The 13,465-nt window shown below is 62.8% G+C and overlaps 1 protein-coding gene across 7 annotated transcripts in view; it reads right to left on the reverse strand.

Annotated features, from left to right (window-relative positions):
* Positions 1–338: 338 nt before the first annotated feature.
* The window catches only part of SPNS3 (SPNS lysolipid transporter 3, sphingosine-1-phosphate (putative)), a 29,279-nt gene continuing 16,152 nt past the window's right edge, over positions 339–13,465 (reverse strand). For all 7 annotated transcript variants that reach the window (XM_072821696.1, XM_072821692.1, XM_072821697.1 and 4 more), the window contains 4 exons: positions 4,514–4,579; positions 1,661–1,759; positions 1,405–1,576; positions 339–615 (listed from right to left, as the gene is read on the reverse strand). In XM_072821696.1, coding sequence (XP_072677797.1) covers positions 542–615; positions 1,405–1,576; positions 1,661–1,759; positions 4,514–4,579 — 411 coding nt within the window. In that variant the 3' untranslated portion in view covers positions 339–541. The remainder of the gene's footprint in view (positions 616–1,404; positions 1,577–1,660; positions 1,760–4,513; positions 4,580–13,465) is intronic.

Below are 13,465 nucleotides of genomic sequence, written 5' to 3' on the forward strand. Positions count from 1 at the left end.
GTGCGCCCAGTGGGATCGGGTGTAAGCAGCGGTGGTGGGGGGCGGCGGGGAGCGAGTACCACCTCCTCCAGGAGCCCGTGTGGAAACCTCTGTCAGAGACTGCTGGGTGGCCCCCACCTGCCCCACCTCTGAGTGGCTCAGGCCAAAGGGCATCCTGCGGCCTCCTGACCTGCAGGAGGAGGGACGGAGGGGCCCAGGGCAGGGCCTCCCAGAGACCCTTGCGGAGGAGCCACCCTGTACCCCCCGGGGCTGCCCACCGCTTCCCCACCTGCCCCCACTCCCAGCAAAGACGTCTTGAGGGGCAGATAACAGGTGGTGAAAGGCCGACACCCTTGCACTTTGCACTGACCACACTTTAATCAGACCCAGGGGCCAGTGGGCCAAGGACCCCAGGCAGCGGACAGAAGGGATGGCAGGGACAGAGGGGACAGCTTCAGCCCCAACCCAGCCTCGGCACTGCTGGCTCCCCCAGGGGGCAGCAGGTGCAGCCAAAGGGAGGGGTGCGGCCTGGTGAGCACAGGCCTGCGCAGGGGCCGGGGTCTCAGGGTGCCTCTGGGACGGCCCGTGGGTGGGAAAGCAGGGCTTGGCTCTCCTCCTTGGTGCTATCGGGGGTCCCTGTGGAAGGAAAGACACTCGGCCAGCCGCAGGCAATGCATATGGTACCCTGGCCCCAGGCCCGCACAGTCCTCACCTCCACTCTCAAGACAGACTCTAGGACCGACCACCTCCCTGCACCTCGCTGGCCAGCACCCAGGTCCACCCCCTACCTCCCGGTGATGCCAAGCCTGCTGTGGCCCCGCCGCCCTCCCAGCCCCAGTCTGCTCTCCACACAGCAGTCACATACTAGATAAAATGCCCGGACCGTCTGCAGACACGACACATGGGCTCTGTCTCCAAGCAAGGCCACAGTCCCTATAAGGCCCCCCAGACTCCCTGCTGTGGCCCCATCACCACTGCCCTCGCCCCTCCCTCTGGCCCCTCAATCCACCGGCCTCCCTGCCACGCCATCACCTCAGGGCCTTTGCATTCGCTGTTTGTCTGCTGGGAGCCCCTGCCTCACCTCCTCCCAACCTTTACAGCCCCACAGTCGGTCACCTGCACGGTGAGGACCTTTCGAATGCCACAAGCTGCTCCCATGCATTCCTTTCCCCTACATCACGCCTCTCCAAGACCCTGGTCCCTGTGGACTCCCGTCTCTTGCTTGTCCCATCCCTGCTCTGGAGCACGCACCCCATGAGGGCTTGGACCGGGAACCCTGTCCCGACACCTGGCGCAGAGTGGGGGTGCAATGATGGCTTCCAAGGAACCAACACAGGAGCAGACCTCCAAACCGAGCGGCTGGGGGTGCATGTGCTGCTCCCATGAGCCTGGGCATGGGGCCTGGTCCAGGTGGGGGCGGAGTACCTGGGCTGGGCCTCCGGGCCTGAGTCTGGTCCCTCTCCAGGTGCAGTGCGGTCAGCAGGAAGCAGCCACCACCCAGGGCGATGACGAAGGCGCAGCACAGGAAGCTATGTTGCAGGCTGAGGAAGCGCTGCAGGTAGGAGTCGGGGCGTCGGGCCCTAAGGGCACTGGACACCTGCGCAGAGAGACTGTTGTGCCCCCGCTGACCTCACACCCATCCCCGCATCCCTGTGTCCCCGCAGACGAGCGCGTCCCTTACAAGTCCAGTGAGATAGGGGCTGCCGGCATCCCCCAGGATGTGGCCCGCCGTGATCTGAAGCGCCTCTGCCGTCCCCCGGCACCGGGGCAGCACCACAGACTGCAAAACACAGGAGCACAGGGCAGGAGGGTGCCCCTTCATGCCCCCTCCCTGGGGATCCACCCGCGATGCCTCCTGTATGCATTCTGTAGATCTCACGCGTACACATCGTGCACTCACTCAACCACTCCCAGGGAGGTATGGTTATCATGCCCATGTCACAGATGAGGAAACTCTCTATGGGAGGCCACATAACTGGCCTGGGGTCACTTGCCAGGAAACAGAAAGGCTGGGATCCCACCCTGGGCCTGCCGCTCCAGGATTGACCGACAACCCCTGCCACCATGTGTTACCTGCCCGGGGTATGTGTGTGGGGGGCTGCCTGGTGGTTCCCTTGTGTCTGCTCCTGAACACTTGGGAGACCGAGAAGGACCAGAAGGCCACCCTCGCTCCACCCCGCCCCTGGGTCACTGATGCACAGGGAGCCGAAGGGCACTTTGGGCGGGGACCCAGTGAGCAGAGCCGTGGAGGCTGGGGAGTCACGGGGCAGGCCGCAGGGCCTAGGGACAGGCCTCAGTCCTGTGGCTGCTCAAGGACACGGAGCCACTCTAGCTAGAGGAGCTGGACCGGCCACCAGGCCAGAGCAGGAGCTGATTGTGGCTTCGTACTGTCCCCGGTGCTATGACTCTGCTGTGAGGGTCCAGGGCAGCCGGCTCCCCAGGACTCTGCGGTGCGGGGACAGGTGGACCCTCCAAGGGCTGAAGAGGCTGGGCTGCAGCTAAGACCCTCGGAGTCAAGTCCCTGGGACCTGGGGGCCCAGAGCAGCCCTTACGGCCAGGGCAGGAAGTGCATCCCCAACCTGCTCATCCTGTGGCCTCACAGAGCCCCGGGGTGGAGGCAGGGACGGGGGCGGCCCAGCAGGTAAGTTTAGAGGGGAGAGGCTCTGGGCTCTATTCTGGGACAAAACACCTCCGTTCCTGACTCTCCTTCCTCACAAGAGCTGCTCCATTTACAGTGGGGAGCATGAGCGGCACCACCTAAGGGCCTGCAGTGTGTGGGGCAGCAATGGCAGGTGCACAGGCCTCCCTATGTGGCCCTCACATCCCACACGCGGGGGTGGGCAGAGCAGGGCCCCGGAGACCAGGGCAGGGGCGCCTGCAGAGGAGGTGGGGGGAGCCAGGTGGCTGGATGCTGGGACCCCACAGGATAAACCCATTTCTGCGCTGTTCCTGGGGGGCACAGGGAACTCAGCCTGGGGGGACTCCAGCCCAGCCTACTGGGGAGCAGGACCCTCCAGGACCCTCCGGGCAGGGAGGTGTGTGCGAGGGGGGCCTGGGATGTCAGGAGGCAGGTGCTTCTCAGGGCTCAGGGAGCAAGCTCCCCATCAGGGGCATGTTGGGTCAAGTCAAAGTCCTGGGGAGCTGGCTGCCCTGGACCAATGTGTCTAGGAGGCCACATCTCACCAAGAGGCTTCTGGAAGGTGGGAAGCTGGGGGAAGGGGGGGCAGATGTCCTCTTGGGAGGGCAGGCTCACTAAGCTTTGCTGCTGGAGACCTGTGAGCAGGGGCAGGACCGCAGGGAGCACCTGCTGTGTGGTTCTGGACAGCTGCCCCACACAGCCAGGTATGTCCAAGCACAGCCAGCAGGCCCGTCCCTCCCCCCTTGCCCTGCCTGACCCTCAGCACACGGCTCTGCCTAGAGCCAGCTTCTGCGGGTTCATCATTCTTGCACACGCAGTCCTCACACATCTGCGGGGTGACCACGTGTTGAAGGCCCAGGCCATGAGGGTGCAGGGACTACAGGGGTGGCTCTCCACTCCACCGAGGCCCCGGAGATGTGGGGGTACAGGGTAGCCAGGATCCCCGGGCCTCAACGTGGCAACCCCTGGGGTTGACCTCCTGTGCCCTGGGGCTCCCCTGCCTGCTAGCCGTGCACCCTGCCGGGCCAGGTGGGATCCCTCCTCCCTACCGACCAGGAAAAAGGACTGAGGCCCTTCATTGGTGTGGGACCCAGTCTGGGCTGGAGCCGGGGTCTCATGTCTGTAGGAAAGAGCAAGGAAGACCCACCTGCCCTGCTGCTTACCCACTCCCTGGGCATCAAAGGGCAGCTTGTCCACACCCACTGAGCCTGGGCGGTCTACACAGGGAGTGAGCCCCTCATCAATGACAGTATTCAAGCTGCCCTTGATGGCTGAGATGAGGACACCTCCCCCAGGAGCCAGAGGACAGGACCGAGGAGAGCCCTGCAAGGCGCCCCGACCAAACCCTCGTGCCACTCATTCCACACTCACGATAACCCTCAGGTATGTCACCCTGTCGTCCACACGGGGAGACCAAGGCCCAGGGACACAGAGTGATTTGCCCATGTCCTGCGCAGCTGGCAGGTGGTGGAAGCCCATGTGAGCCTCCCACTCTGCACAGGCCCCAGGCTCCCCAGGTCCCCTGCGCAGCACTGGCAACGCCAGCCTCCCAGGAGGCAGGAGGAGGGCTCATGGGTCCCCCAGCCCGTCCACACACCCAGAGCACAGGCCAAAGGGAAATGCAAGTGAGAGAGGGGGCGGGCTGGAAGTGGGAGCCCTGGAGTCACAGTGCTTGGGTCTGTAGGTGTTGTGTGACCTCGGGGCAGGCATCTGCCCTCTCTGAGCTGCAGACTGTAGGCCGGCAGGGGATGTTGGAGCGCATCAGGAAGGTCTGGTCCCAGGTAACTGTTGAGCGAGCCTGGCCTCCTGCCCCCTGGTCTCTGAAGCGCCCCCTAGCCCTGACCTGGATATACTTGGGCTCCCTCTGCTCCAGGGGAACCAGCCCCACACACCTACCAGCAGGATTTCGGCAACCACGGCCCAGTTGCAGGACAGAAGCAGCTCCCCAAGGGCCAGGAACACCTGTGGACAAGGGCAAGCGTCACCCTCCTTCCTGCGACCTGCTGTCCTGCCTGCAGAGAGGCAAGGGCAGCGTGACTGTGTGGGGGTGAGACCCTCAGGTCACCTCAGTTCCAGCAGCGCCCCAGCTGCGCAGACATCCCCGCCAGGGCGGCGGGGGCGGGAGGGCGGGCTGGCAGCCGTGACCTGAAAGACAGTGCCAGGCCTGACCCGGGAATGGCCCCCTCCCCGATGGACTGCCCCAGGCCCAGGCCTTGAGAGCTCTTGGGGGCCCAGGAGGAGGCGGCCTGACGTCCAGGCCACTGGGAAGCTGGGGAGACAGGCTCCAAGGGACAAAGGCCCAGGGGCTGCAGAGCCCCCCCCAAAAACCCTCCGTGTTCCCTCCAGGCCTGTGCACGCGAATGCAGCACCCGCTCTGTCCAGCCACCTGCCTGGCTTGGACCCTGTCCCTCCCAGACATGTTTGCCTGAGATCACCAGCCCTGCTCAGGACTTCCAGGTCCCGTCCAGCACCAGCCCCCTGTGCTGCCCCAGTATCCGCTGGGCACTCAAGGCCACTGTGGACCCCTTGTGCCCAGAACCCCCTGCCTCATGCCAGGGGATTAGGACAATCCTCATTCCACTCACTCAGGAAGAGTTTATGGAGTAGCAAGAAGGGGAAAGAGTCACTTCTCAGAGCTTCCAGGAGCTTATTGCTGGAGAGGAATTAATCATTCCCACAGTCACGGGACCATGCCACAGCCCATGGTGGTTCCCCAAGGCCTGCGGACATGGGGGGGCAGGGGGGATGGGGGGGCGCTGTCCACTCCCTCCGGTCTCCCCTGTGCGCCACGGGCCAGGCCCTCACACCAGCCATGTCCCATCCCGGGAGCCCTCAGCCTGCAGCCCACCCTGCGCACCGAGTGAGGCCCGGAGGGAGGTCAGAGGAGAGCCCTGGACCCCCGTCAGGGAGGGCCTGGAGGGCGCTGAGCTGAGCCTGGGGAGGGGCCCTCAGGAGGCAGGGAGCTGGACTGCAGGCGCAGGCGCTAGGCTGGGGGCAGCCGTGAGCTCCCCCCACGGACCTGCCCCCCCAGGCCCTCGGGGCACACGGAGGGAGGCGCTGTGCGGGCAGCACCAGGCGGGATCAGGAAGTCCCCGCCACCTCAGCTCGGTCCACACAGGCCTGCATTCCAACCCCACCGGGTCTGACAAGCCGCCTGGGGGGCGGGGCGGGGGGGGGGCGGGCCTGCCTCCTCCCCGCCCCCTGCACCCCTCTCCCTCCCCTCCCTGCCCCCCTTCTCCCCCTTCCCCACCCCACCACTTCCGCCTCCACCTGGCCCACAGCCCCTCCCTCACACCCGGGCCAGGGGCGGCGGTCAGTCGCAGTTCTGCGTCCCCTGCCCCCCACGTCCAGCAGACAGACCGGAATACACCTCTTCCTTCCTCCAGCTGCAGAGGGTGGATCCCAACCCGAAATAGAGCCCGCAGGCCGGGGGATGCTGAGGCCCGAGAGCACCTGGAGACCAGCGCAGGCATCCTCGGCGGCGGCAGGGTGACGGCCCTGTAATTACACTGGCTCCCAAGGCGCCACGGCCCCAGGACGGCGCCCCCCACCCCCGCCCTGCCCCGCGCTGCCCCGTGGCCCTGGCTGGGTCACCCCTCTGGGCCTGGCTTCCCTGAACTGCATGGCTGAGAGCCAGGTGCCTCCCACGGCCTGTGCTTCTGCCCCCACCCTTCCCCGAGACCCCACCCGAAAGGGCCTTGGTTTGGGGCCGCGTCTCCAGGAGGAGCAGGCTGGGCTGTTCAGAGCTGGGGCAGCCGGGCACTCCTGGATGCCCTCCCATGCCCAGCCAGGCCCCCAGCCCCTCTCTTGTGGGCTGGACCACTGTGCTCACCCAGGGTGACCCCCACACGGGCAGGGGTCCCCCCTGCTGCCATCTATCCCGCAGCCTAACTCTGCTCAGATGGCCCCCTCCTCCTGTCCAGCCTGTGGGTGCCTCCCTTCCCTCAGCAGCAGGCTCCCAGGCCCCTCCCGGCACCCCCCGGGGGGACTTCCAGCGGGGAACTCTGTCTCTGTCCCCTCATCCCTGCTCCATGGATGAGAGGGCCTGGGAACGCTGGGCGGGAGCCTGAGAAACATGGAGCCCCTCAGCCCCTGGCCCCCATGCCTCAGATCTAGAGGATGTCCCCCTGGAGCCAGGGCGGCCACGAGGAATATTCCTGGCCTTAGTCACTCCAGCCACGAACAGTCGGACTGTGACTCATGCCATCATACTCACATATGCTGCACAAGCATGTGGGCCCCCCACATGTGCAGGTTCACACAGCACCTCATAACCTGGATACACACCCCTTGCACACAAGTATATGCATGTGCAGCCAACAGGGGTGCCCCTCAACCTGACCACGTGTGGCAGATGCCAGACAGCCAGCGGCACACACACTGTAGGAGCCTGCAGAGTGAATGGGTGTGTATGCGTGTGCTCTCATGGGTCACACCCTCGTGCTCATGCACACACTCACCTCGCACACACCTCTCCTCAGGTGCACCTGCACACACAGGTGGGCGGGAGGGAGCACGGAGCACCCTCCCCAGAGAAGGCTCAGCCCCAGTGATGGGTGGTGGGAGGGGCCCAGGCACCAGCCAGCAGGAACTCATCTCTGACCCCCTGGCTTGGCAAACATCCCCCCTGGGCCGGGGGAGCCCCGGACAGAACTCAGGCCCCATCCTCCCTTTCCTGGGATCAACCCCATGCCCAGGGTGGCTGAGCCAGTCAGGACAGGCTCTGGCACAGACTGGCCGCCAGCAAGCTGCCATGCCGGCTGGCACACTCGGCCCCTCGGCCTGCCAACCGGTAATTTCAGGGACTGGCTTTAGGGCGTGAGGTACCACTCCACTCCCTGGGGCTGGCAGCGCGGTGGCGGCCTGGTAGGCAGGCAGGTGGGGAGCGAGGCAGTGAGGTGGCTGGTTCTGGCGTCTGCCTGGAAAACTCAGCAGACTGCGGCCTCCTGGGTGGGCCTTCCTGCCCATCTGAGCAGAGACACCTGCTAGATCCTGGCAGGGAGGTACAGCCCTCAGGAAGGGCGGGTGGGCCTCCCTGGGTCCCTCTGAGGCAGCCCCTGGCAAAGCTGATCACCCCAAGATGTACGAGTTGAAGAAGCCCCCTAGGACCAAGTGGTAGGAGAAGGCCCCCCCAGAGCCAGAGTGCCTGCGCAGCCCAACCATCTAGGCTACCCCAGGGGTCAGAGAGCAGGTGCCACGGCCACCCCGGGATCCTTCGCTGGCCCTGACCACAGCCATGGTGGGCACATGTCCTGGCCAACCTCTGGCTTCCTCACAAGTCCCCCATGGGCTCAGGGGACCTCTGAGCTGAGGAGAGAAGCATCTACCCCCAGAGACAAAGGCTCTGATGATGGCTGAGCTGGCTATCTTGGAGGCCGGGGCAGGGGTGGACAGAGACGCAGAGCTAGGGTCTAGTTTGGGCTGGAGGGGGCCTCACAGGTCATCCAGGGTGACTGCTGTGTGAAGACAGAGGGCGATCGCATTGCAGACTTCCCTTCTCCCCAAAAGTAAAAAATAGTAAGTCAGAAAAAACGTTTTTTCAGCAAAGAACAGAACAAAACCTAATGAGATGAACATTATGTTTGGCAGCCAAGGGAAGGGCCAAACAATTCAGTACAGACCTCGGCTTGCCCTCCCCACAGCCCCACAGCCAGAGGGACATAAGCTGGGTGAGCCCCATTGGAATGGAGATCCAGTGGGATGGCTGCTTTGTAGAGATGGGGGAAAGCGGACACGCTGAGCAGTGACCCCATCACTGGGGCCGCTTGGGGCCAGAGGGGTTCACCCTGGATCCAAGTAGACAGGGCCCTGTGTGTGCAGAGCCTTTCCTGCCCCAGGGGACCACAGGGCCCAGGGCTCCAACCAGCACTCCTCTTACCTGACCCCAACCCCAGCCAACCCTGACCCCGACCCCAACCTGACCCGGCCCCAGTGAGACCCCAGCCCCAGTGTGCAGCATCATCAAGGGCAGAGCCACCCCACGGTGTCAAACCCAATTCAGCACCGGACCAGAGTGGCCCACACTGCACGCTCAGGCCCAGCTCAGAGAACAGAGCAGGAATGAGAAGGGCAGAGATCGCCGGGACTCCCCTATCCACAGGCCCAGCTGTTGCCTTCCCCACCCACTGGATTGGAGGCCTGAGCTGCCCACAGGCAGAGCCCCACATGGCGAGCTCCAGCAGCGAGGAACCAGCCACACACACAGTCTGCGTGACACCCATGGCTACCAGTGAGCTCAGAAGTCGTCCCACCTCATTGGGCCTTCAGATAACACCACAGACCCTGAACCAACACTGACCACGGCCCGGAGAGGCTGTGAAGTGGAAGGTCCACCCAGGCCCGGCCCAGCTCCTGACCCCAGAGGGTGAGACGGTCGTGTGTTGCCTTAAACTGCTAAGTTTGGGGATGACTTGTCATGAGATAACTCATGCCTGGGCCACGCCATCAAATTTCAAGACTAATAACAAAATCTGTAGGTATCCAGATGGAAAAAAATGAGTCAACGGTAAGGATTTTTTAAAATATTAGGCCAACGTGGGGTGTCTGGGTGGCTCCAGTGGGTAAGTGTCTCACTCTTGCTGTTGTTTCAGGTCGTGATCTCAGGGTCATGGGATCGAGTCCCACATGGGGCTCCGGGCTCCTGCAGAGTCGGCCTCTGCTCCTCCCCCACTCACACTCGTGCACGTACACTCTCTTCCTCAAATAAATAAAATCTTTAAAAAACAAACAAGGGGCAGCCCGGGTGGCTCAGTGGTTTAGCACGGCCTTCGGCCCAGGGCCTGATCCTAGAGACGAGGGTTTGAGTCCCACCACATCAGGCTCCCTGCATGGAGCCTGCTTCTCCCTCTGGCTGTGTCTCTGCCTCTCTCTCTCTCTCTCTTTGTGTGTCTCTCATGAATAAATAAATAAAATATTTAAAAACAAATGAACAAACAAACAAACAGGGCAGCCCAGGTGGCTCAGCAGTTTAGCACCGCCTTCAGTCCAGGGCGTGATCCTGGAGACCCAGGATCGAATCTCGCATCGGGTTCCCTGCATGGAGCCTGCTTCTCCCTCTACCTGTGTCTCTGCCCCCCTCTCTCTCTCTCTCTCTCTCTCTCTTTCTCTCTCTCTCTCTGTATGTGTTTCTATGAATAAATAAATAAAATCTTTAAAAATTTTTAAAAAATAAAAAAAACAAACATTAGGCTAACTTTACCGTCTAAGGCATGTTTGATGCCAACAGACACCAGAACAAATGCAAAGCAAGGTAAAGAAAATTAGACCACATCAGATATCTTTCAAGGGAAGAGCCACAGAGAAGACAGGCCATGCTTTCCCCTAGGGCCTCCCCGTTGGCTGCTCCCTCCCCACTGCGCCCTGACCTCAGCCCCTCAGCCCCAGGCAGACTCTCCACTACATGTTTGATTGATCACATACATATTTTCACCTATTTTGTTCAGTGTTAGATCCCCAGAGCCTGAAACAGTGCCTGGTGCACGGGACACGCTCAGGAAGCATCCGATATGGGTGTGAATGTTTCTGCTCATCACTCCCAGGACCCTCAGGACACAGTGGAGGTTTGAGGGTGAAGACCCCCCGCTAGTTCCCCGCTTGTGAGGCCAGAGGCGCAGGTGGGGCTAGCAACCCCTGGGGTGGCCCATAGCTGTGGGGCTTCACGGCCACGTCCCAACTCCTCCCTGTGCTGGAGCCCAGATTTTATGTTCCCGCCCAGCCACTGAACATCTCCACCTGCTCCTTCAAGAGCCTGGGTCTCCCCTCAATTCTGAGCAGGCAGCTGCGGCTCAATCGAGAGACAGACAACGGCAGAGGGATGGCATGTGATGTTCGAGGGTATCACCTGGCGCTCTTGGGACTCTAGTCCCTGGGGGCTGGGTATTGCGCTAGGACAAGGGCTGGGTCACGGGCAGAAGCCATAGGCAGCTCAGCCAAGGACCCAGCCCCCCACCCCACCCCACCCCTGCCTTTGATGGGCCCCACCCCATGCTGCCCCATTGAGCTCAGGCAGAAAAGAGATAAGGGACTCAGGAGCAAAGCAAATACTTCTGCTGTTTTATAGCACCCTGGGGCCTCACACCCGTGGCAGCACCCCCGGCCGGGACTCAGAGCAGGAGCACGGCCTGATATGCCCCTCCGATGGCCCCAAAGCCCCCCTCCCAGGGGCTCAGCCCATCCTCTGGCCTCCGTGCCTGGGGCTCAGCCCTCAGAGCCTAGAGCCTTCTTCTCTGAAGGGCGGAGGCTCCGGGAAGGAGGCCAAGGACCCGAGTGCGAGCCAAGGCCTGCTGTGTGTGTCTGGAGCCTAATTAACAGCCGAGAAGCCCACTGCGCCTGCCAAGGAGCCCAAAAGGAGTGGGGAGACGGAGGGCTGGGTGCCGGCAGGTGGGTCTCAGGCACAGTGCCCCAGAGGGCTCCCCAGACCCCACTGCACGGCCCAGGAACCCACTGCCGGGAAACATGCCACACAGCTTGGCTTCTCCAAGAAATGTGGGGGCGGCCCCTCCTCCCTGAGCAGCATGCCCACAGCCACGAGACGCCAGGCTCAGCAGCAGACACGTGTGTGCATGCACATCCCACACACCTACCCGTTGCCCTGACACACGCATGTACACAGTCCCGCGTGCAGAGCAGCACACACAGACACACTGCTACACTCCAGGCACTTATGGAATGAACTCGCACATGCCTACAATCCACGCTCGGCGAGACCACATGGGGATACAGACGTGAGTACGCACTGGCACTCACATGTGCACGCTAGTGTCTCTGGACTGGACCCCATTCACCCCTGAATGCATGCTCACACGAGCTCACATGCCTGTGGGTCCATGCACCCTTCCTGGAAGTCACATCTACCTCCCCCAAGCAGTGAGACACGGGGCAGGAAGAGCAAGTCCCTGGAACCTGAGAATGCACAGAGATATAGATGGACAGACAGACGGAAGGGACGCGACCGACGCTTCCTACTGTGAACACCATTCAGTTTCTCACTCTTTCTGACACTGACCCAGACGCCCCCAAGCCTGATGATGGTCCCTCCTGCCCAGGCTGGTGTCTCCGTGTTCCTGTGCCTCCTCTTTCTCTCACACCCCATGTGGAATTATCTGGAAATTCCTCCAAGACACACCTGTGATCCACTCTCCGGCATCCATGCTGTGGCGCTGGCCCACCTCACCGCCCGGACCTCCCTGCCAGGATAAGGACGCCCATGTCCACAGAAGCCAGCCTGACTGCCCTAAATGGGGGCAGTATCAGAAGAATAGAGAAACTCAATAAAATCAAAGTTGGTAGCAAAATGGACAACTCCTTGGCGACACTGACCAGGAGGACAGGACAGGACCCTCGTCCCTGAAGCCAGGATGGAGGAGGCCTCATGGGGACACTAGCACCGCACACCCCGACCAGATTCCCCAACGAAGCCCAAATCCTTAGGAAGCTGCCAACCACCGCAAATGCCAGAGGAAGAAACGAGAAGTCTTCATGGATGCATGACAAGTAGTGACCGGTCGGAACCATGGGCATTCCCGCAGAGGAGTCCAGACCCAGACGGCGCCACTGCGGATCCTGCTGCCTCTGTAGGGGACTTAACGCACGTCTTTCCCCAGCGTGGGATAGGAAGACAGACTCGTCAGAGTGAGCCAGAGGGCGTGGCCCGGGCGCCAAGGCCAACAACTGCAAGGAAACCGCAGCCACGATTCCCCATGGACACAGGTGCCACGTCCCACACGCACCCGCGAGAACGTGAGGCCAGCGAACGACGAGCACACTGTCACCTGGACAGACCCCCGTCCGGGGCAAACAAACCCCTCTCTCAGTAAAACCAGTCCCCATGTGCCCCGGTCCCACCACCTTGTCCCCCTGTCCATCCCTCCGTGGGGTCCTGGTGGCTCTCCAGCGCGGTGTGCCTGCTGCTGCCCCAGGACCCATACCAGCCCTCCTCCACGGGCTCCGGGACGGCCTCCAGCTGTTCACCAACACCTCCTCCTGGGGACCCCATGGCCCGTAAATCTGCCCCACACACCCCTGATCCCTGGCACCCCCGTCCTGAGCTCCACATCACCTGAGATACCGTGAAGTGTGTCCTGCCCACCCGCTGTCTCCCTCCACCGGGCTGCAGACACTGTAGCCTCCCTCACCCACCGCTGTATCCCTGAAGTTCGAACCAGCCCCCACCCTATGGGTGCGGGTGTTTGCTGAGTGACTGAACGGTGTGGCTTTTCACACGGCTGTCCACTCTGCATGCCGTGACCCCACGTGTCTGGCAGTGTGTCTCAGGCCAAGAGCCAAGCAAGATGGGCCCCACCCCGGGCCCCATCTGGGTCAGAGGGGTCAGAGCACAAGTAAGGGCACAGGCGGTGGACCCTCAGCCCCAGGGCACCGCAGTCAAGAAGGGCCCCGAGGAGGGACTGGGGGGAACAGGAGGGGTGGGGGGAGAAGCCAGGGTGTGTGTCAGGATGGGGGGGGCAAACAGCTGCAAAGGCCCTGGGGAGGTCCAGCAGGGGCTTCGGCTGCCTGCAGGAGGAGCTAGACTGGCCCCAGAAGCACAGGGAGCCCCCTCTGCGTGGGAGACACTGCAGTGGGTGAGGGCAGAGCCAGGCGCCCGCGGGGACACATCCTGGCACCGGTCCTGGAGGAAGGGGAGACGCGGGTGAGTCCAGGCCTGGGGCACTGGGAGATCTGTGCCCAGTGCCCACAGGACGGACAGAGCTGCAGCCTGGACCTCAAGATGGAATGTTGGTTGGACCTGCGAGCTCCAGAAGCCTGGAAGGCGGGGCCTGGGGGGTCAGTACAGCCTGACCTCGGCCTGGAGGGAGCCGCTTCCCAGCAGCAGAGGAGGGACGCATCCCAGGC

This window comes from Canis lupus, chromosome 3 (genome assembly GCF_048164855.1).
Source record: "Canis lupus baileyi chromosome 3, mCanLup2.hap1, whole genome shotgun sequence".
In the NCBI taxonomy this organism is placed as follows: domain Eukaryota; kingdom Metazoa; phylum Chordata; class Mammalia; order Carnivora; family Canidae; genus Canis; species Canis lupus.